General features: G+C 41.1%; 1 protein-coding gene across 1 annotated transcript; it reads right to left on the bottom strand.

Moving 5' to 3' along the window:
* Positions 1–10,502: 10,502 nt before the first annotated feature.
* On the bottom strand, positions 10,503–20,707 carry LOC306736315 (endothelin-3-like). The gene is made up of 4 exons (XM_079217933.1): positions 20,634–20,707; positions 19,589–19,817; positions 12,444–12,596; positions 10,503–11,370 (listed from the first exon to the last, which is right to left on the bottom strand). Exons 1-4 carry the CDS (start codon positions 20,701–20,703, stop codon positions 11,286–11,288), a joined length of 537 nt encoding a protein of 178 aa, XP_079074059.1. The 5' UTR covers positions 20,704–20,707; the 3' UTR covers positions 10,503–11,285.
* Between the last annotated feature and the right edge of the window lie 1,735 nt (positions 20,708–22,442).

Here is a 22,442-nt window from a genome sequence, read left to right as displayed (position 1 = left end):
CCTCCACTGTGCAATATCAATACATTTGTATTTTGTCTGTATATATAATATTGTTATTGTGCATTCTTAACTGTTTTTATTACTGTTTACAATTTTTTTACACAATCATCCATCTGATACTGGCCCGGCCCGTCTGTCAAATCTTTAAACTCATTGTGGCCCCTGATCCAAAAAGTTTGCCCAACCCTGATCTAGAACCATGCTCTCATAACAATGTGGACAGCCTCCCAACAAAATAAACAGCAAATTTGTTGAAACTATTGAACCGAAAGCCACAATCAACCAGGCACTACAGGGAAAACGTGGGACTTGTGAGAAATAAGTGATCGCAGGTTAGAGGTTAGTGAGAACCTCTACTCTCTAAAACCATCAGGACGCTCAAGTCATCTGCCTTCAAGTCAGCCATCCTTATTACAGAATAGGAGAGATGTTTATTTCAAATATCATATGTCTTGAAAATGTAAAGGTTTTCAATACAATTGTATTTGTATAGTACAATATCATAAAATTGCCTCAGAGGGCTTTACAATCGGAACACCATAAGACATCCTTTGCCCTTAGACCCTGGCATCGTAAAAGCCTTAAACAGTTTTGGGGCATTTTTTGCTCCTGATACATTTTAATGAAGCTATAGCGTAAATTCAGTCAGAAGACCGTACTCCTGCAAGCGTGTAATTTATTTCTCATACATCTGCCAATCACTTCTCACGCATGCTCCTTCATTGTTTACTTGCTGTCATTGTTCGGGGCTGTCAATCATGACACCAGCTGTTTAGATCAGCTGGTCTCTATTTAATAGGCACAACAAAACAATTGTTGCTGTTACGCAACCCCTCCACCCCTCCATCTCCGCCCAGTCTTTGCATCCATCAGCTTCATCAACTCATCATTCCTTCACCTTTCAACAGCCACCAGGGCCCTATTCTACGTACCTGGCTTACTGAGTTGGCCGGCTAATTTTCAGGATAAGATGATGTAGGTCAGACTTTTCAGTTCCTCGAAGCAAGTTTAGAAAAATCACCATAGAAACACAGCCAAAAATGTAAACCTGCTCCCGCGCAAGCTTACTGAAATTCACTGAATAAGCTGGCCACTCCCACCGGACAAAAAAGGCAGCTCCCTTCCTATTGATGAAGGAGCGATACTAGTTATATTAGTTTTATAAGATTCGTTCTCACATCATCATGACTTCCTGTACGAGCACTATCGATTCTGCCGACAAGGAATCATTTATTTACGAGAGCTTCTCGAGCCGTGGACATTGATCACTACACGCCCATTGACCGTCTCACAGACTGTATAGACTATCAGCCGCTGCATGCGCTGTTCTTAAGTTTATTTAGCGCTTAAGAAACTTATGGATGTGTTGAAAACATAATTATATGACAGTGTTATTAGTACACCATACATGCCAGTATTGTAGAAAATGATTAACGTGGACTCGTGAATCATACACAATTTATTTTCATTGCTTCAATTGATTGAATTTCTGATTATGAATAATACATACATACTGATCCGCCCATACACATATTCAAACTCCTAGTTATATAGTAATCTACACCTACATGAATATACACATATATTGTACATGTATGCGCATATATCCTCATAATTATACATTTATTCGTATACTACTGCCAGCAGGCACATTTAAATAAATATAATCTGATTGATTTGGGTGATGAGGCACTTAAAATTAGCCGATACATTTTCTCAATGCATTTAACTTGTCTGATATATTTGCAACGCTTATGTTTCGCAGCTGGGGCGGTGTTAAGCTGCGTTCACACCAAACACGTTGCAAAAATGTTGCGAATCGTTTGCTGTGAATGCAGCACTAGATTTTGCCATGATTAAGGTATTGAATTCCTTATATGCGTTCATGATCATCTCCTGCTTCTCAGCGGAAAAATAAAAAGAGGTTCCTCTGAGTTTATTTGCCATTGTACTGTTAGAAGATCGTGGTGTCAGTGCTTGATTATTATCCCTTCTGAAGAGGAACAGGCGTTTCTCTTAGTATCCAGGCGTTCCTTAGTATCCAGATGACTAACGTCAATCATCTCGCTAACCACGTACCACGTATGAAGAATACCCCCCTGATGTCAATCATCTCGCTAATTTAAGATGGATAATAGGACATTAGCTCGACTTTGTTGAACCACGTACGAGAAATAGGGTCCTGGACTCACAGGGGGATTTATCTTGTTGCTGATCCAGGCAGACGGCCCTTTACAGATTACAAATCTCCCTGTAGAGTCTGAGCGCCAAAGACTCTGTCAGGACTTTATCATCATATAACATCTGTTAACAATAAGAGTCATCATTTCTTTATTTGACTGGTCTCTCCTGATTGAACTCTCTGTGGCCTTGCTTTTCACTGAAATGTCCTGCACCTCTATGGAAACAGCAGAGATAACTCAAACCTGTCTTTTGTGCAATACAACATAGGTATGTTTAAGTTCTAAGTATTATGCCAGACATCATACAAAAATTAATGCAAGTAGCAAAAAAAAGTAATATTTAATCATAAACAGTTTATAAGCCACTGTTGCTGCTGCTACTGCCTGCCGAGTCAGGCGTCGAGCCGGGGCTGGTCCCGCTACCTTGAATACCCCTGAATTTTCAGTGTTGTTTACTTTGCGCGATGGAAAACAGGTCTGACGGTGAGAGAGGCAGGGGTTCCCTCACCGTCAGACCTCCACAGCGCTGGCTTGCAAGCTAACAGCGAGCGCTAGCTCACGAGCTAACAACCAGCGCTGTGGAGGTGAGGGCAGGGGTGGTGGGAGATGCTAGCGTGTGCTGCTAGCTCGCGAGCTAGCGCTGACCTGTAGCGCAGACCCGTTTTTGGGTACAAGACACAAGCACTTGGCTCGTTTCTATTGAACTACTATAGAGCTACTCCAATGCTCCTCGCAGGAGAGCGAGTGCTGCAGTCTACACCCTGGGAGCATTTCAAAGACGCTCTGCTTTTCACGCCACATATTTTTCAACTCTCTGTCCGCTGGTGTGTGTGCTCAGCGCTCTCCTGTGCTCGCACACGTGTCTGTGATACCGAGAGCAGTGATGAGTTGTAAACGTGCGACCATAGAGAGACAGAAATGACATGTCGTCGTGTAGATAAGATCAGATTAATAACAGAAAATGGTTCTTTGGGATATATATTAATATAATGGTAGGGGAAATACTGTGAGCCTAAATAAGTATATTTATTATTTTGAACAAAGGTTAAATGTTATTTCACAAGTTTCAAAAATGCCTTGGGGTTTCACAGCAAGTGACACAGGAGTCTGCTCAGAAGTAGGCTCTAAAGTGTGTTGCTGTGATCTCGTGCAGATGCGTGTAGAGCAGACCTGGGCATCTTACGGCCCGCGGCTCTCCCAGTCTGGCCCGCGTGAGGTCAATCAAAAATGAAAAATAAATAAATAAGGTGCACGCCATGAGTGCAATACAAACGGCACTGCTTTTACTTTGAAGGCGATTTATTTATGTGTGCGCGCACGCGCGCGCTTACGCAGCCTTACGACGGGCAGTGTTGCCGACTTGGAGACTCAAGTGAAAGCGTATTGTTTTGCAGTTTCTGTCCTCAGCGAGCCGCGGGTGCTGCGGCGAGACCCCCGCCTCCCAAGGAGCCTCGCGCTGCAGTCTCTGCCTCCAGATTGAAAATGAATCACGCAAAGCCGCCGCGGATCTGACCTGCGGTCTGATACACTATAGCAGAGCACTTTAAGTCAGTATCACTTCTGTATTTTTATTCTCTCAAAGAGGAGAACTTTCCTCACATGAGGAGACCTGCTCAGAAGATGTTGGTTCTCTTTGGATCTACCTATATGAGAACAAACATTCTAGTGATGAAGTTCAACAGATCAGATCCTCTCTCTCAGCTGTCCTTCATCTCCACCTCATTCAACCAGACTTCATACTCTTGTTCAAGCAACACAGACTGGACTTTTCTCCCCGAGTAAGAACAACTGAACTGGAAAACATCAAAAGCACTTATTGCTTTTGTTTAAAGTTAATAAATTGCTGGTCTTTAACATACATATTTAAGGTAAAGTTGAATTTGTTTTGTTTTACTTATTTTCATAGTCTTATTGTAACATGCATTCTTACCAGTAGCAGCTCAAAACCATATAATTTACAGTTTTTTAATAAAGTAATAACATTAATATTGAGTTAATTGAATTAAGTTCAGAATTGGTTCGGCCCTCCACAACGGTCCAAATTTCTCATGTGGCCCCTTGGGAAAATTAATTGCCCACCACTGGTGTAGAGGTATCAGGTGTTGACGGTTGCGTCTCACCACCCCCTGAGGTAGATCCACCAAGTACGACCTCGGAGTGGAGTGGTTCTGAAGCACAGTTTCAGCGAACTTTGTGTCAGTTACCCAAACCCGTTCTCCCGGTGATAAGAAACCGAGCGCTTTGACGCGGTGATGCCTATTGTAGATTTCAACATCAGATATCCCTTTCTCCTTTTCCTTCTGAGCGATTGCGGTGCTGTCAGGCAGTGCAGGGTCCAGCTGAGAAGGAAGTGTGGGCACTGTGGTACGTAGACACCTCCCCATGAGGAGCTGAGCTGAGCTATAACCACACTGAAGTGGGGTGGCTCTATAAGCCAGCAGAGCTAAGTAGGGGTCTCCTGCCTTTTTTAGTAGATTATTTACAGTCTGCCTCCCCATTACTCTGCGGAAACCTTGGGCTGCTGGTAACAAGCTTGAAACCATACAAGGCTGCAAAGGAAGTGAAGGCCTGTCCAGAAATGGGCATTTGGATGACATGAGTGAGATTTTGCATAAAACAGTCCACATAAATGTTGGTGCTCTCCATCAGCACCTGTTCTTTTGGCGCATTCATCTCCATGATGGCCTCCGGCTTCCTTGGATCAGGGCAGATGCCCGTAGCTGTGATGATGTGACCCAAGAAGACCAGCTCGCTCTTCGAGAGTTCACACTTGTCCATATTCAGGGTGATGCCTGCTTTTGCCAGTCTTTGCAGCACAGCATGGAGCTGAGCATCATGCTCTCCTTGATCCTGCCCCCACACCAATATATCATCGATAGCCCCTCTGTTACCTCAGCCATCATACACTGGAAATGTTCAGGTGCTGAGGCTATGCCAAATGGAACATCTGCATCACTGAAAAAGCAACAGTGTGGCTATAAGCAGTGTTGGGGGTAAATTACTTTACTAGACCTCAGTAACGCGCTTTCCTGCGTTACCCAAGCCATTTTTACCAGTCCGAAAAGTTCTCTTTTAGTGGCGCGCGAGTCACACGACACTTCCTGCATGAACAATAGCAACAAGCTGCTAGCTAGCGCTGCTGCTGCTACTGCCCGTGACCCCTCTGCCCAAGTCGGGTGTCGAGCCTGGTCCCGCTATCTTCGTTGTTTTTCGTGGAGCTAGCGGAAGTTAACGGAGAGCTAGCGGAAGTTATCGGAGAGCTAGCGGAAGTTATCGGGGAAGTGACGGAGCGCTAGCAGGAGCCCCAGCCATTTTTTTTTTCTAAAGATAGATTTTATTTTGTAGCGAGTAACGAAGGTTTCAGGGGAAATGTATCGGAGTAAAAGTACCAGTTTTCTTTGCAAAATGTAGTGAAGTAAAAGTAAACAGAAATATAAATAGTAGAGTACAGATATCCCAAAAAACTACTTGAGTACAGTAACAAAGTATTTATACTTCATTACTATACACCACTGCATAAATGTACAACATACATTTATAATAAACCCCACAGTCATCGTCACCATGACTGTGGAGTTTGTCACCCATCGGTTTGTGGACTGACATTTTGAAGCCTTGAGTTTGTCTATTATGCTGTCGCCATCTTGGATTACGTCCGTCGGCATGCTGTTTTCTTCTCAATGAACAGAACAGACAGAAGAAGTCAGCATATTTGGAGGAGTGACGTAGAGACGCCGTACACGGGTCTTGGAGCTGCACAGACCTGTCAATCACAGTAGGCCCCTCTAAATTATATCCACTTCATGGTTTAATTTGACTCGAAATGGACCATAATTTATTAAATGAACATCATGCTGTATTGAATAAAACTTGAAACTATAGATTGAGACCATAAACTCATGTATACAATGTTTACTGAGGTAATAAATCAAGAGAGAAGTAGAGTCATGTTCTCATAGACTTCTATACAATCAGAGGACTACCCTGAAAGTTTTAAAACACTTTCGCATTAACTTCACTTGGCAGAACCAGAGGTTGCCGCTTGTTACAACCTCTATTTACTACTAAGAGTTGGTGGAGACCCAACAAGAGCTAAATGGAGAGTGAGGCCTGATACGAACCCAAACCATGGCAGCAGTTTAGGGCTGAACCAGAATTTTCAGAAATTAAATGAATATATGTATTTCAATGAGTATTTCTAACTATGATTCTTGACCTTTAGAGATCCCAGCTGCGACCTCAAATGATGTTCAAAAATAGTAAAAACTGACAATATCCAGTGCTAAAAGCGCAGGTTGTGAGATAAGATTCAGTTTGATTGATTTGTGATTTGTTCCAAAAGTTAAAAATGTTCCACACTGTACTGAACCTCCGGTATAGACTTCTGTGTTCCTTGTTCACATGAAATAGTGTAAGCCTAAACTGAAGAGATCACATCAAATTCAAGCGCACATTTTTCCGTATCGGTGATGTCTTTTGGCTTCACAATGTTGGACGTGGATTCATAATTTAATCCCGTCCATATTTCAACAAGTCATATCCTTCCCATGTTGCTTTCATGTTTGAACATCTTTCCCAAATGCATGGTGGCAAAGTCGGACAAGCTGTATTACTCTGCTAACATTTGGCTTTGCAGAGCTTAAGCTTTTCATCCTATGTATCCTATCTGTTTTCACGCAATGCACCATGCAGGCAAAAGCAGTGGAGACATTTGCAATGTCTCTACACATGTCTCTCCACAGCCTACGTGACAGGATTAGACGGACAGAGAGACTTTTTGTCCCCCCACTTTCAGATGTTATGGTGATACAGTGGCGACGTCTAAGCCAGGTATCACGGTCAGCGATTATTAGCGATAATGTCTAACCTGTTGGATCTATTTCCAATCATAGTCAACCATTGTGTGGCCTCATTCAAATGAAATCAAAGTGATCTGACATTCAGCCTGCCACAGTGTGGGTAAGCCCGCCACAGTTTCATGATGAACTGAAAATATTTTAGTAGTCGGGTATGAGGATTCAACTTGGCTGGTCAGAGATGGCCGCTTGGCATAAGAGCAACTCCTTTATGAAACTCGTATTACATCATTTGATCACGCCAAGACGCATTAACTGTCTAGTCTGTATGCTCTGGGATTGAATGTTGCGCGCATCGGAATCTGATCAGCCAGACCACAGACTAAGGTGGCCTCTTGCATTCAGTTCTGATTTCAGAGATATGTGGACCACATGTGGGCACAATCTGGACAATTTATCAAATGTAGGTCTCCATCATCTTGACTCCCACACGGGAGTTCATATCCAGAGGGGAGCAAAGGGAAGAGAGGAGGAAAACCCGGGCTGGAGCACAGCTGAGACCTGCCCTCTTTCAAAGCCCTACCCATCTGTAATTTCAAAATAAAAGCTTTTAAATGACAAAAAGTTTAATTGTGAAGAATTTCTAAATTAGTAGAGCTTTTTATTAATTCTATTTGTCATCAAACAAGTCTACTATTACAGCAGGGAATACAATGAAGTAGCAAAAATAACTTTTATTATTACGTTTTTAAAAATGAAATGTGTTCTTTCACCATTTTACAGCCTCTCCTTTAATATATCCAAGTACTACCCAATCAGGCAGGTCTCATTGAAGTCTCAACTGGAGACACATGTGCAGACACATGCTGAGTTCTGATCGGGTGCATCTAAACACAAAGGTGTAACCATCACCTCTTCAGAACTGCTTTTGATGTGTGATTGTGTGTTCTATGTTTTTATTGTGTAGCTCTCTTATGATGATTTTAACGTTCGTAATGTGTCTTTGAGTATTTTGAAAAGCGCTCTATAAATCAATTGTATTATTATTATTGTTATTATATTGTTTAAACATTGTGTTTTAGAAGAGACAGCACTGTGAGTTCCTCCAGGTGAGGCGTTGTGTGTGCAGCGCAGCAGCTGCTTCCAGCCGTCACACGATAGAAATTGTTCCTTCAGCCAAAAACAACGTCACCGACGAAGACGATGGTAGGCGTTTGTCGTACTTTATACTTTATGCAAACACATTTTTGTTCAGCATTAGTTATGGCTGAGTGAATAAGATATGTTCCAATGCCTTACTTTGCTGATAAGTAACACGTTTTTCTGCAAATATCTGAGAACAACCATAAAACCATAAAAATGATGATTACAGTCAGGAAATGTTAATCAAAGAATAAATAGCATCTTAAAACCAGACTGAGCAGAACGTACCAGCTTTTAGTACTCTCAATAATTGCTAACACAATTTGGTCCATTCTGAAAATGTATTGATGTTCAATTCCAAGTCGAGCATCTGTGTTTGTTTTATGTTTATTTTGTCTTCGCAACAAACAGCCCCCACTTTCATGACACCTGCAAAATCTAAAGAGTTTTTAGAAGTTGAAAACATTATGAATCTCAAGAATGCTCAACTTGATTGAATTAAATTTGATCTAGGTGCCTAACATGATTACCAAACAATGAGACAGTAATCAGTGATCCTCAGGAACAACCACAGAGAAAACTGAAAACTGTTTCTGTCATTTTATTCACATAAAGATATATTTCACTGTCGTCAGTTGAACATTTCTGCCGCTTGCGGGCAAAGTGGGCACATAGGAATTTAAATTCTGCCTCTGCCATGGTGAACATACCAGAAAATCCGAACGTTGATGTTGAACAATTCTGAAAAGCCGTGGATTATGTTTAATACGTAATGATTATTAAATCATTTATTCTTTCAACATCTACACATGGCTACCGTGGTCTGGCTAAGATTGTGGTTGTAATTATGGTTCATAAACTGTTGGTTAGGGTTTGGAAAAGGTTGTGAGAACTCCTAAAAACAAACATTTAGTGTTGGAGCAAGTTAGATCAATATGAAAGGCTTTCTTTGAGAAGCACTACACTGTTATTGGTTAATATAAGGATATCAATCTGACTTATGGGTTTGATCTAATGCTGTGATCTACGATAAACTGCTGGTTGATTCATGTGTAGCGTTAGAGTGGTCGGAAGATTAGAAAAGTGCTTTACAAGCACAGGTCCATTTACTAAACTGTAATAATGTTCACAAATATTCAAAGCTGGAATATTCTGTAGTTTCAATAGTTTGATCCTGAAGTCCATGAGCAGATACAATATTTGAACCACAGATCATTAGTGTTATCCCGCCTATGCATATTGCAATTACCAGAAAGCATGATATCATGATGGACATGATGTCAGTCTCCTTATATGAACTCAGTAGAGGCAGCCTCTGATCAGACACCCTTTTTACAGGCACATTAAATAGGGGGACGTTTCATTTTAAATGCTTCAAGTGTAACTTCAGCCCAAGGTGCGAGCCTAACTCCACCCACCACATTATTTTGAAAATGTTGGTAAAAGGTTTTAAACCAATGAAACTGGTTGTGTATACATTTGGAAAGAAATTCAATATTAACAATATTATAGTCAATATTAAAAACAGCACTGAGGCAGTTCATCACAGTACAGTCATGTAATTTGGTTTTCAGCTCAAAAAAGCACATTTGAGTGTGCAGCGCATCTTTAAATAAAGTCAGATGTGCATCAGAATATTTAAACAATCAAGCAAGAAATCAATGCGCTTCTTTTGTCAGACTGAAGCGGTTGTGATGGGGCAGTTTGCTGACAACAAACCACAACTTCTACCTGTCACACGGAGTAAGACTTAGCAGCCTGAAATGGCATTTTGTAATCATTTTCAACGAGTGTTGTGTGTTTTTCCGCTTAAGCCGTCTTGATTTTTTGCAAGACTGCCCTGAATGCATCGCACTGAGAAAGATTTGACTGAGCGTAAACGTGGCCCGAGTTCATTGGCGCTTTTTTTCCTCAGTTAAACTGTACTTTGAACCATCAGGTAGCTTCCAGTTCATGGTTTGTCTTTAGTGAGAACAATGTCTGGTCAGGACCTTGAGGCCTTTACACAGAGTTGACCGAAGTTTCTTTGTGTGCTTTTAATTTGCACATCAATATATTTTTCCCGAACAGTTGCTTTTGTCATGAATGCTTTTGCACAAATAGTGAATATTACACAGGAAAAAAGCATTATGAATAAAGGCATCAACTAATCACGTTGTGTGGAACGGGTTGAGTTGCTCTTATATCCATAAAACCACAACACACAGTCTGAAACCAAGACGGCGAACTTAAGTTACTCCTTTCAACCTTGACAAAAGCAGAGCGTACCAGATCTTACCTTTCACAATAAAAGCACATAATATTCACAGGCAAGTATTTAGTATTTTTGTGTCGTGTATTCGTCGAGCCCCGGGTGTGTTAAGGCATTTCATGTGTTCGGTTTATTGGAAAAATAGTCGCCAGCTCAAATAGTACAAGAGTAAACAGATGATAAAAAATGCGCCCCATATATTTTCTATATGGTACACTGCAATGTTTTGCTTGACTGGTTTCTTTACTACAGAAGACTGTTGATTAGTATGATCACATATATAATTCTATACACAACATCTTATTATACACCTTTATTGTACATATAGGTATTGTACGAAAATATAATTTATAGCCTATATATTGAAACACATTTCATATTCACAAGACTTGGATACAGCTTAATAAAAGTCCCTTCACCTCCAATAAATCTCACGGAAAAATGGAGTAATTCACTGAAATGCTTTCAACAGTTAGTGTTGAAACTAATGAAACAATCTAATGAAAAAATTATATAATGGACGTTTCAGTGACTGCGACAAATTGTGAATTTGTAAAGAATGTAATATTTGAACAGCATGCGTTGAGGTGGTGGATTGGGATGGCAGCAGCTCTTGAAGGGGCCTTCCCATCCAGCGGCATGGACACGTGTGAGCTCTACCAAAGTCTTTCATGGTTGACACAAGCGTGCCATGTGAACCATTCCTCAGCTGTGACAAAATAATGAAAAACATTTTCCACACCTGCTGAGCAGACGCAGGCGGTAAGAGAAGGCTGGTGCCTCTCGCGTTCTGTTTATTGTGCAAGAAGCTTCGCGGTTATCCATCAGTCCGATGACCAGCCACGGGGTAGAAATAGGATGCCTCATGTAAAAGACAAGTCATGTCCATTTTCTGGGTCATGCACGTGTCACTTATATGTCCATCTCAGGTCCACTGCGCAGAGATGCTGTCCTCTTGTCTGTTTGAGGCGTTGCTAGGGCTGGCCTCTTCTTCCTGCTGGGGAAAAAACAGACACATAAGGATTTAGGCATTGTTCAAAGACCATCATAAACCAAAGGCTTTTCTTCCAATATGTGGTACTTAAAACTTCTTCAGTCTATTCACACATGTGATTTAGCCACTTCGGCTAATTTGTATCCAATTTTGAAAGTGCTTATAACAGTTGGTGGTTTTACGCATGAAAACAAAAAGGATAGGATCAGATTTTTTGAGGTCCCTCTTTATTTAATACTCCCATGCCCATCATGCACTGAGAGTCATTGGCTGAGGACTGACCCCATCTATTTCATTGGAGTTGGATGAGGACAGAGGAGACATGATTACAGTGGCCAGCAGCTATCCGTATTGTATGAAGATATACTTGGAACAACTTGGAACCTATCCTCTCACTGTTAATAGAGGATAAACATGGTTACCAGCAGCTAAATATATATATTATTTACGCCCGGGGCCACATTGCCTGCGCGAGCAACACGTGTGCGTTGCGGTTGTTTTCTATTTCCGGGCATATTGTAACAGGTTAGTGCAGCAGCACTGCCTGCCTGAGCAGGTATGGATGCCGAACATAATCTTTTGAAGGTAGATTGATCATCATACTAGCGACTACAGTTCCGATTGTCTGTACAATCATCTGTACAATATGTTTTAGACATAGGAGTAGTATTTTTATAATTAACTTAACAATTTATGTTTCTGATTCAAAATAAAAAACCCTGTAGTGGTCATTTTTGGGACAGAATCCTTTCATTGGTTTACACAAGGCTTTTATTCTGAAATATTTGCAGTGACTTGCACGACTCCAGAAAGTAATAGTACCGGATTTGATACGTTGATACGATAAGACCAATTTGATACGTTTTCAACATGTGCTTTGGTATTAAAAGTGTTTTTGTTTTTTTAAATAGTTTATTTAATAAGGGGCCAGTGCGCAAAATAATAAAAGCATTTCTGTTAAATGTGCCAGAGGCTATTTTCCATCTGTAGTCCCGAGAGACAGATGTTAAAAACGCTTATTGGTGGAGGACAAATGCTCTCCTAAAAAAGAACAAATACGGCTGAGCATTAGTTACCTGTCCGAGCAGAAGCTGCTGCAGCGAGGGTCAGCCTGCCGCGTGCACACACAGCGCTGGGCCGCCTCCGCCTTCCTCCGCTGCTCGGCCTCAGTGGAGCGTCTCACACGCAGGGAGCCCTGGTAGCTGGACATGCCATACGGGACAGTGCGCCTACAGACACACACACACACATGCAGTGAGGAGTGACCAGACAGATAGGACTACATATTTTACTAGACTTATAATGTTTAACAGTTTGTCATTGAGAAATAAATAGAACTCCATGGTGATTTTAGAGGCTTTTGTTGGTGGCCAGCAGTGTAATACTGGACTGCATTATACTGACAGGTGTTTCTAATATTTTGTCCTCCACCATTGGCCACAGGATGGGGACACAATATGGTAAACACCTTTCAGAGTAATGCAGTCCAGTACAACAGACTGTAACGTCTAATATGTATCTGAAAATAGTCCCTACAACTATTTAGCATAAGTTTTAGAATTATGATTTATCTCCCGGCTGTTAGATTGTGTAGATTGTAAAGTTTTACCTACTAAAATGAAGTCAGTGTGTTTTTAATTCAATAAGTATGTTTTAAAGTAATCACAAGTAAAAGGAAAATGATTTTTACTAAATAAATCATGTTGCCAGTAAGGTGATATGTTTTGGTTTGGATTCTCTTTAAAGCCGCTTTTCTACTTGACAATAAATAAACTATAACCAGGTAATTTGAACAAAAGGTATTGTATAGGAGCACTCATGTGGTACAGTATATTAGAGTATTTCTTGGTACGTCACTGCGACTCGCTTTGAGAGCGAGGTTAAGAGAAGGTGAACTAATAAAACTATTTGGCAATTGCTTAGTTTTACATTTTACGAAAAAAGGGGAGCCACAGAATGTGAACGGAGGGCTTTGTAAGAAGTGCAATATGAAAATACGGACTAAAGATAGATGCACCACAAATCTTATCTTAAAACTGACGATCCAACAGAATACCAAAGTCTGCCACAAACTCATCCACAAAGAGAAGCCAGACCAAGACTCCCTTCATGGTGAGCAGTCAATCATCAGGGGAATTTTTATATTGCCCAGACGCATTCCAACTTGGAATATCTTTGCCAATTGTTTTTATTTATGGTGACAATATCTGTGGTAAAACACTACCCGCCACATCAAACAAGCAGTCCGAAGTTCAGAAACAAGCCAACAGTTCAGCCAATCATCACCCTCTTCTTCAAAGGCCAAACGAAATGTTGGTAATAATTCCTCATAGTACAAGGAAAGCGTTCGCATGCACAACTATGGCAGGTCATAGGTCAAAGCTGGACCTGTGGGTCCGTCTGTAAACTATTATAAATGCTTACAGTGGACAGTTTGGGAAATAGTGGTCCAAATGATTTAAAGTATCTTGACAACTATTTCATTGTCTGAACTGCTTTTCCTCTGCGTCTTTTCCCCCATTGGCCATGTGGATGCTGCCACATTCCCAGATCTCAGCAGGTAGCTCGGTTAGCACAGTAAAGAATGATGGACAGAGGCGGGCTTTGCGGTTTCTCTCTGCGTTCATGTGGTAAGCTACTCGCACTGCCCCGTCCTCAAGTCTTGTTATTTCCTCTCCACATGGCTGTAAATTATGATGTAGAACCAGCTAGCCTAAGTGGTGGGAAAAAAAATGACATCAACAATAAGGTGAAGTAAAACCACATGGCACCGAGTACTGCAGTGGTTCTCTTCAACAACCTGACCTGGATGGTTTTGGAGGATTTTCAGGCAAACCCAGAACACTACGTCAGTGGCAAAGGCAGAAATCACAGCGTGGATGTGCGCAGAGAAAATCAGGGAAAAGGACTAGTTCTGTTGTACTGCCTTTCTAGTCTGAGGCTTTGACACTACATCATTCACCCATTCATACACTGATGGCAGGGTGCCACCTGCACATCAGGACTAACTCACCCATTCATACACAGGTGGCCCAGCCCACGGAAGCAATTTGGGGTACAGTGTCTTTCCTGGATCTGGGGATCGAGGCGCTAACCTTCTGATTCAAGGACCAACCGCTGTCTCTTCTGGGCCAAAGTGGCCCAACTAGCTGGGTCTAGCTCATCAAACACCAACGCATATGACCAAAAAACGCCACTACGACTGTGCTTCCCTGAATGCGCCACAGTTTAATCATACAAGCCTGATACATCATCAGATATTACGTGAGGCCCCAACAAGATGAACATTAACAACGTCTCACAGCCTGACACGGATAGAGGTACACCGGCACCAGATGCCCAGTAGGAACGTTTAGAATGACTCTCGAACAGCCGGGCATGGTGGCCCCATTAAGCACATTATATATATATATACCTCCACTCATCCATCAGCCGCGACCTCTGTCCTATTCAGGGTCGCAGGGGGGCTGGAGCCCATCCCAGCTGTCAGTGGGTGAAGGCAGAAAATACCCTGGACTGGTTTTTCCACAGGACACCAGCTTGTTAGGGGGTAATGCTCTGGTGACGAGGGGCCACGTAGTCATTACGTGGTATATGTTGAGGAATTCTCTTCCTCTTGCTCCTCACAGCGTCTTTTGGTGACAAACTAAAGCAAACCGCTTTGGTTTGCTATTAGTATTTTGTATTTTAGTCCCAGCTCAAAAGCAGCTCGCGGAAAGTGAGCTACTGGTCTTGTTGGTAAGGCTCCATGGTGTTTCCGTTGAACAAATGGCCGTGTTATCTGGTGACTTTGGTTGGCTTAGACCAGAGGTCAGCAACCTTTCCTATCCTAAGAGCCATTTTGCCCTTTTTTCCAGCAAAAAAAATGTATCTGGAGCTGCAAAAGCTATTTGATATCACAGCTTTTAAAGTTGTATATATAGTCATATTATATATACAACAACTATAATTTGTTGTAAGACAATTCTTGACATTGTATTGCTATTTCACCTGTATATAACTATCAAACTCTTATGAAGAGGACTTTATTTTCCTATCAGTCTTTGTAGCTCAGGTGGTAGAGTGATTGTCCTCAAACTGTAAGGCAGCAGGTTCAATCCCCATGTGAGGTCTTCAATTTAAAGCACATATCTTATGCTTCATTAACACTGAGCGTCCTCACACTGCCACACTCAGAGGACGGATCCGTTTTAACTAGCGGACTCCTCACTGCCTCATGCAGCAGTACTGGAGTTTGGAGACTTGATCCACTTTGTGAAAGTCTAATTTACTTTGCTCAGTTGAGGAAACGCTCGTCTTCGCTCATCTGCAGTTTGATACTTTATCAGATGCTGTGTGTTTGTTCTGGAAGAGTCTTTCAACATTACATGTTTTGTTGTTTGATAGCTTCTCGCCACATATCAAGCAGACAGGTCAGACAGCAGTGAAAGCAAATGTATACTCCACACAGAATTAAGCTCTACTTTTCTCCGTGACTTTTTTTTTTTTTTGGATCAGTTGATAGTTTAGCGAGGGCGGCGCTCTGTGAATCAGGAGGACGCACATTTTAGTAAAACAAATATTTAAAAAGAAAAACAAATATTTTCAGTGACCCAATATCACCTCAAACTCCAAGATAGGGGGAATTCCCTTTGAAAGATTTTCCGCTTGGCAAATTTTTTTTTTAATTTACTTTAATACCTATAATTACTGTAGACATATAATGCTTTGGGAGTAGCAAACGCCTGACAAATTAAATGTGATTTGTACTATCTCTTTAAATGCTGAGATTGCCTTCACTTATTACTGTGAAAAGGAATAAGCACATACAGAAAAAGGATGGATCATATTATATTGCCATGTGTGCCTGCAGAACAAACGGCATTGAACAAAAGAATGCAATGTGCTCTTCTCACAGTTTGTACTTTCTTTTGAACGCGCTGCAAAAAGTGCTCCCCTTTCAGGAGATTAAGGGACTTAAAGGAAAGTTCCAAAAGGATCTGGCTTTGTTTAGCAAGTATCTATTTAAGCATGACAGTCTATGTATATATTTTACGCACTGATATAGAGATTTCTGACCTTGTACTTGGCTTGCAACATCAAATCTTTTTTTTTTAACCGACCAAAATAGTTGGAACTTTTTTTTTTAAACAGATTTTACACATGAAGGTTAGTTTAATCAGTCAGCACTACTTAGCCTGGGGCTCTGGAGGAGCTTTCTAAAGAGAAAAATATTCCTGCTGATACTATTAACGTGTTATAGAAACTATTCATCTTAGACAGAGAGGGACATTTCTCTACCTCCACTGAAAAGTTCATGATAATCTTAAACCAAAGTGAAACTAAGCTAGGAAACGAGACATGGCAAGTTATTTTCTGACAATCCGTCTTTCTGTCTGGGGGACAAACCAGACACCACCTAGCTGTGATTTATTTAGCGAAGCTTCACCGAGAGCTGCATCAATTGCATGTAATGATTTGTGATTGCCAGCTGTTGGTAAGCTACGCATCTGACCCTTACGCCTGATCTTTACTTTCCCAACTGAGGTGGAGGTCAAAGGCCAACCAACATCAACGAACTGACGGTGATGAAGGCCGACTGCCAAACAACAGCCAAATAGGACGAATACGTTCTGCGCCAACCTGAGAGCAAGTAACCATACCAGGTGGCGGTTTTGTCATTCAAACCGGTCTACTTGGAAACCAGAAGACCTACAGTATGCAGAGACACAAGCCGCTGTGAGGATACGTACATGAAGCGATGTACCTCTCTCACTCACAACTTAGCTTCTTTCCAGATAGCCATAGAAAATGTTTGAGTATCGGAACGATCAGGTGAGAGGAGGCTTCTCTGTGTGCCCTCTTGTCTTTACTTGTTTGCTTGCTTTCCTCACCCCCCGTTTCTCTTCCAATCAACATTCTGAATCGGCCAAAATAGCCTCCGACAAGGGCAGACGGGTGTCAACGGTGGGAGACAAACCACAACGCCAGACGCTCGCCAAAAACCCGACACGGGCCACGATGTCACGGCCTTAACAATATAACCCTTAACCTTACACTGGCCTCCAAAGAATGTGAAGATAATGAAACTGCCGTCTGTGAGCTTGCATAGTGTTTATGATTTGCCAGAGCGTGATGAGGTTTTAAAACTCGGAAATGAGTCTTCCGGTTCCCTCTCCTCAAAGTCAAGTAGTTTATTGGGATAATGTCTGTGGTTAACACAGACTTAAGGTAACGTTTTTAAAAGACAGATGCTAACAAGAGTCTAAACGAGATGACTAGATGTCATCGCTAAAAGTCCTAATTTAGCATAGTGGTGGAGACCATAAATCATGTGACCATGGCGTAGCTTGTGTGGCCTAACATTAGCTTTTGACTTTACGATTGCATTCACACTTCATAAAAGAGGTGTTAATTTGAGAAAAATGTCTTGCGCAACGAAATGGATACATTTTTATAAATGTTGGTTTGACAGAGTTTATTTGCTGCCATAATTCAAAATCCAATGGAACAATCCCATTGGCTTTTTGTCGAGGGAACCAGTGATGCTAACTTCCTCCTTCGCCTACAGAGATACCGACAAATATACCTCATTCCTAGCATCACTACTGAAAATAGATTTAAGAGACATTATGAACAAAATCTAAATCAGTGATTGTAATACACATCATTTACACGTTTCAAAAGAATACTGATGATGTTTGAGCATACGGTTCTAGTACCAAGCAATGCGACATCAAAAACTGTTTTATTTTATAAGAAGTTGAATATTCAGGAGTAAAGTCTAAAGGTCAATTTACTGGAACAGCTGCAGGTACTTTAGAAGCTGCCCCATACGATGCATAAAACCTCAAGTAATGAATTCAAGTCAGAACTAAGTCACCTTTTCACAAACCGGCTCTCACGCTAACCACAGCTGTTCCATAAGACTCAGGGGAAACGGATCCTCATGTCAAAGGTTGATCAATGAGCCCACATGGGAGAAATAAAACGTCAATTCAAGTAAATGTGTAAACTATAGAAGTATCGAGGAAAGCTGATAACTTAAAACACACTAAGATGAAACACCACAGGGAAAAAACATGGTTTTCTTTCAAATTTCACCAAAACGTTACTATTACATAATGTCTCATTTGCATATTAAAACATAAAATCTCAGAAAACTTGGAACACAATATTTGTCTTCATAAAAGTTATGAACTGGGGAAGTTTCAAGCTGATGTCTGTTATTAATTAGTGTACTCTGTTCCCTTGTAGTGTCTTCAAACTGTATGTACTTTTACAAAACTTAAAATTAGTTTTAGAGTCAGAAATCTCCACTTCAGCAGCTCTGACATCCAAACTTTCTATTTCTTTCTATATTCTGCACTTTTTTTTATGTATGTATGTATTTTCGGATTCATGGAGTGATACAAAAAGATATTTAAAATGTCCTCAGTGAAAACGGTCGACTCTATGTCATCAAAATGAAATAAGAATATGGCTCATTTACTAAGTCAAAAAAGGAGCTATCGATCTTCTGCAACACATTAGCAAACAATATACCAACACCAAGTGACAGATGACAGGCATTTTGCCTGCAGCTGGATTCATTCCACATGATATAACTCCAGGGCAACAAAGGAAGATAAATCAACGCCCAACTTAATTAATGTGCAACTGTAAAAACACACGGATGTAACATTGTAGGACACAATGTCTTTGATCTTATGCAGGTATGTTTCAGAAAGCAAGAGCCGCTGACCCTTCCCTTAAATTGAAGATCTTCTCTCTGTCACACCTCACTCCAGCTTTCAGGCGCTAAATCTGTCTGCTAACGTGCTTGGCGCCGCAAGCGGGCTTCATCATCACCCAATGCAGGTGAGCTCAAAGGGACTTAAGTTTGCAACTTGCAAAATCAAGAGCAATGTTGAGGTTTCATGTTTGATGGATTGTGAAGACGTTCTCCAATTAAATTACATTTTTTTAAAATGACAGGAATGCAAAATGAATGCTGAATGAGTGACATTACATCGAATCTTTATGAATAAATCCTGATATGAGGAAACAAAAACCTGGTTTCCATATTTTTCCCTGTCCTGACACCAAAACATTGATAACTGCACAACGAACAGAAAAAAAGTGTATTTAAAAAAATAAATAAGTTTAGAGATCATGACATGACACCATGTGGCCCAAGAAGGGTAAAGTAAAGTCAGCATGAGGAATGAAGCGCTGCACAGCAGCACTGTGAGGCTCTTACTCTGGTGTGTTGATCCAGATGATGTCCAGGTGGCAGTAATACACACACTCTTTGTCCCTGTAGCTGTAGCACGTGCACCGCTTGGACCGCCTCCTGGCGCCCTGCGGGTCACAGGCCGTGCACGGCTTCTCTCCGCCGGACAGGAGCTCCGCGCTGCCGGGCAGCAGCAGCGCCACCGCGGCCTCCAACTCCTTCCTCTGGGTCACATCTCTGCGAGATGAGGAACCTGCTGGAGCATTAAAAACTATGCATTAATTCATTTTAAGTATAAATTAAGAATATACATGATTGGGTTATCAACACTGTTTGCAGTCCTTGCTGCCAGCAAAGTGCTGATCCGATTGGTGGACAGGTCAAGAGCATTGATTATCTAATTGTGGATTAACTCAATAGGGCTGGGCGTTATGGGCAAAATCGAATACACACTATATGTTGCATATCAAATACCTCAATGACGATATTGGTTTGACTACAAGTGCTTTCAGAAAATATTTACACAATTAATTTTGATTAATAATTATGGTGAATATAAGGACTAAGCGTGTAAAGGCAGATAAAAGAACAGCTCGAACAGATTAAATTCAGAAAAGTAGGTCATTGTACTGCATTCAGCCTTTAACATTACGGTATCTCCAAAATCTAGGAATCTCTTATCATGATATTGATATAATACTGATATGTTGCCCATGCAGGCCTTAATTGAGGAAAGTTAAACAAACTAAACATGTCGCTGTGCGTACCCTGTTACAAATAATTTAAAAAACTATTCAAAAAGGAGCTGTGTCAGGTAATAGGAGCCCACGGCCCCTGTTACCTGACACATGCACTTGTCATAATCTTTCCATTTGAGTGATTAATTAAGCAGTTATTTGAAAAATGCAACAACGAATAGACTTCAATTTTACTGCTGTGCTGGTTTTATTATATCTTGCAATATGCAAACGCAAACTGTGATCATAAAGTGGCTACTTATAGTCTACGTGAAAATAATTTGCGTTTAATAAAAATAGCAGTAAAAAGACTACAGTCTCATTATACTACTCACCGTTTGCCAAAGATGCTGTCACCACGATGAGAAACAAAACTCCCACATCAACCGATGACACATTAGCCATCACACATGAAACATCAGAAAATGAAAATGTCAAAAAAAAAAGTCCACAGCGTCCCTCGCGAGCTCCTCAGTCCTCCTCAGGAAACATGTCGATGAGCCGCAGCCGGTGGAGCTGCGCGTGTCTGGTGCCACTCAACTCACTGCGCGTTATTATGAGCCGACAGTCAACAGCAAGCCACCTGCAGTAGTGACGCTAGCTTCCGGCTGCGAGTTTTCAAAACAAAAGCTTTCCAGTCACGAGCCAAAGAGAGGGGTCGAGACTCCTTGTGGAAGGAGCTGTCCAGTTTTGCTCTACGGGACCATCAATAAATGTAGTGTTATTTTTAAATATTAAACATCCTATTTTAATTTAAAATGAGTTGCAATATAGCTAATATATTACAGCATATGAAATTAGCTGAATAACAGATATAACCTTAAGAACTGCAGGGTAGACAACAAGTTCCCCTTAAGAACAATGGGTCTCTCATGCAAGAACCACAATGTACCAGTGGTCCAGACCTGCCATCATGTTGTCTGCTGTTATCCAAGTCAAGTTGTTCACAAATAGATTGTATATTCCTTACGTTGAAACAATGTTTAAAACAACCTACATAATTTGTATTTACTTATGTTGACATTATCCTGTTTGACTCTTCCATTTGAACTATAATATGATACACAATCTGGCTATATTTTTGGCGATGATATTGTATAACGCTACAAAATATCTATCAACATCTCAAGCTGCAAAACAACTTAAATTGTACACTAATAAAAGGTGAATGTACTGTCTCTGGTTCTGCCGAGTGAAGCCAATGTGGAAGTGTCTAAACACCTGGATTCTCTCTACTGACCATCAGGGGGCATCTCCTCTGGTTGTATAGAAGTCTATGAGAAACTGACTTTACTTCTCACTTGATTTATTCCCTTAGTAAACTTTGTAAACATGGGTTTATGTTCTCAATCTCTAGTTTCAAGTATTCTTCAATACAACATGAGTTTCATTTAGTAAATCATGGTCTATTTAGAGTTAAATAGACCCTAAAGAGGAGTGTGCTAGGGCGTGTCTTGTGATTGACAGGCTTTGTTCGGTCTGGAAGTTGTCCTTGTTTTCATCTTAGAACTTGTAACCTTTCACAAGGGTGTGTCAAGTAACATTTTTGGTTGCCTAAAAATCCCTCATATTAATTATTGGCTCCACCCTCTCTTGTCACTTCTGATTGTAAAAAAAATAGTCTATGGCCACAATATGAGCATGCAACATGCAACGTGTTGGAGAGCAAGGACTCCTCTGAGTAAGTCAATTACACATGCAGAAGAGATGGCGTACAGGTTGCCACAGAGAGCATATTTAACCCTTATTATTAGACTATTTTTTATCACAGCTAGTTTTCAATGTCTGAAAAGATAATCTCAACTAATAATCTCATGTCCCTGCCTTGGCCATGTGTGGACACTGGTTGGTGGTGGAGGGATGGAACTGTTCCTGACTGATCCAGTCTGCAGAGTTTGCCTGTTCCACCCCTGGGATTCATTCCAGCACAGAGCTTCTGACTTTAACCCCTCTCTGCAGATCTCCTTGCATTTACACTTTCCATTTGTTCATGCATTGCTGGTGGTCTGAGGGTTCCAGTCTCTGGTGTTAGCTGGAATAGTAAATCAATAGTAAGTTATTGGGATGTCCGGAACAAGAGGTGGAAGACTCTTCCTGTGCTGTTGTGCATAGATGAGCTTGTTTAATATCTCCTTCCAGTTGGC

This window comes from Taurulus bubalis (assembly GCF_910589615.1).
Source record: "Taurulus bubalis genome assembly, chromosome: 5".
Taxonomy (NCBI): Eukaryota; Metazoa; Chordata; class Actinopteri; order Perciformes; family Cottidae; genus Taurulus; species Taurulus bubalis.
This window is presented reverse-complemented; position numbering and strand designations above follow the sequence as displayed.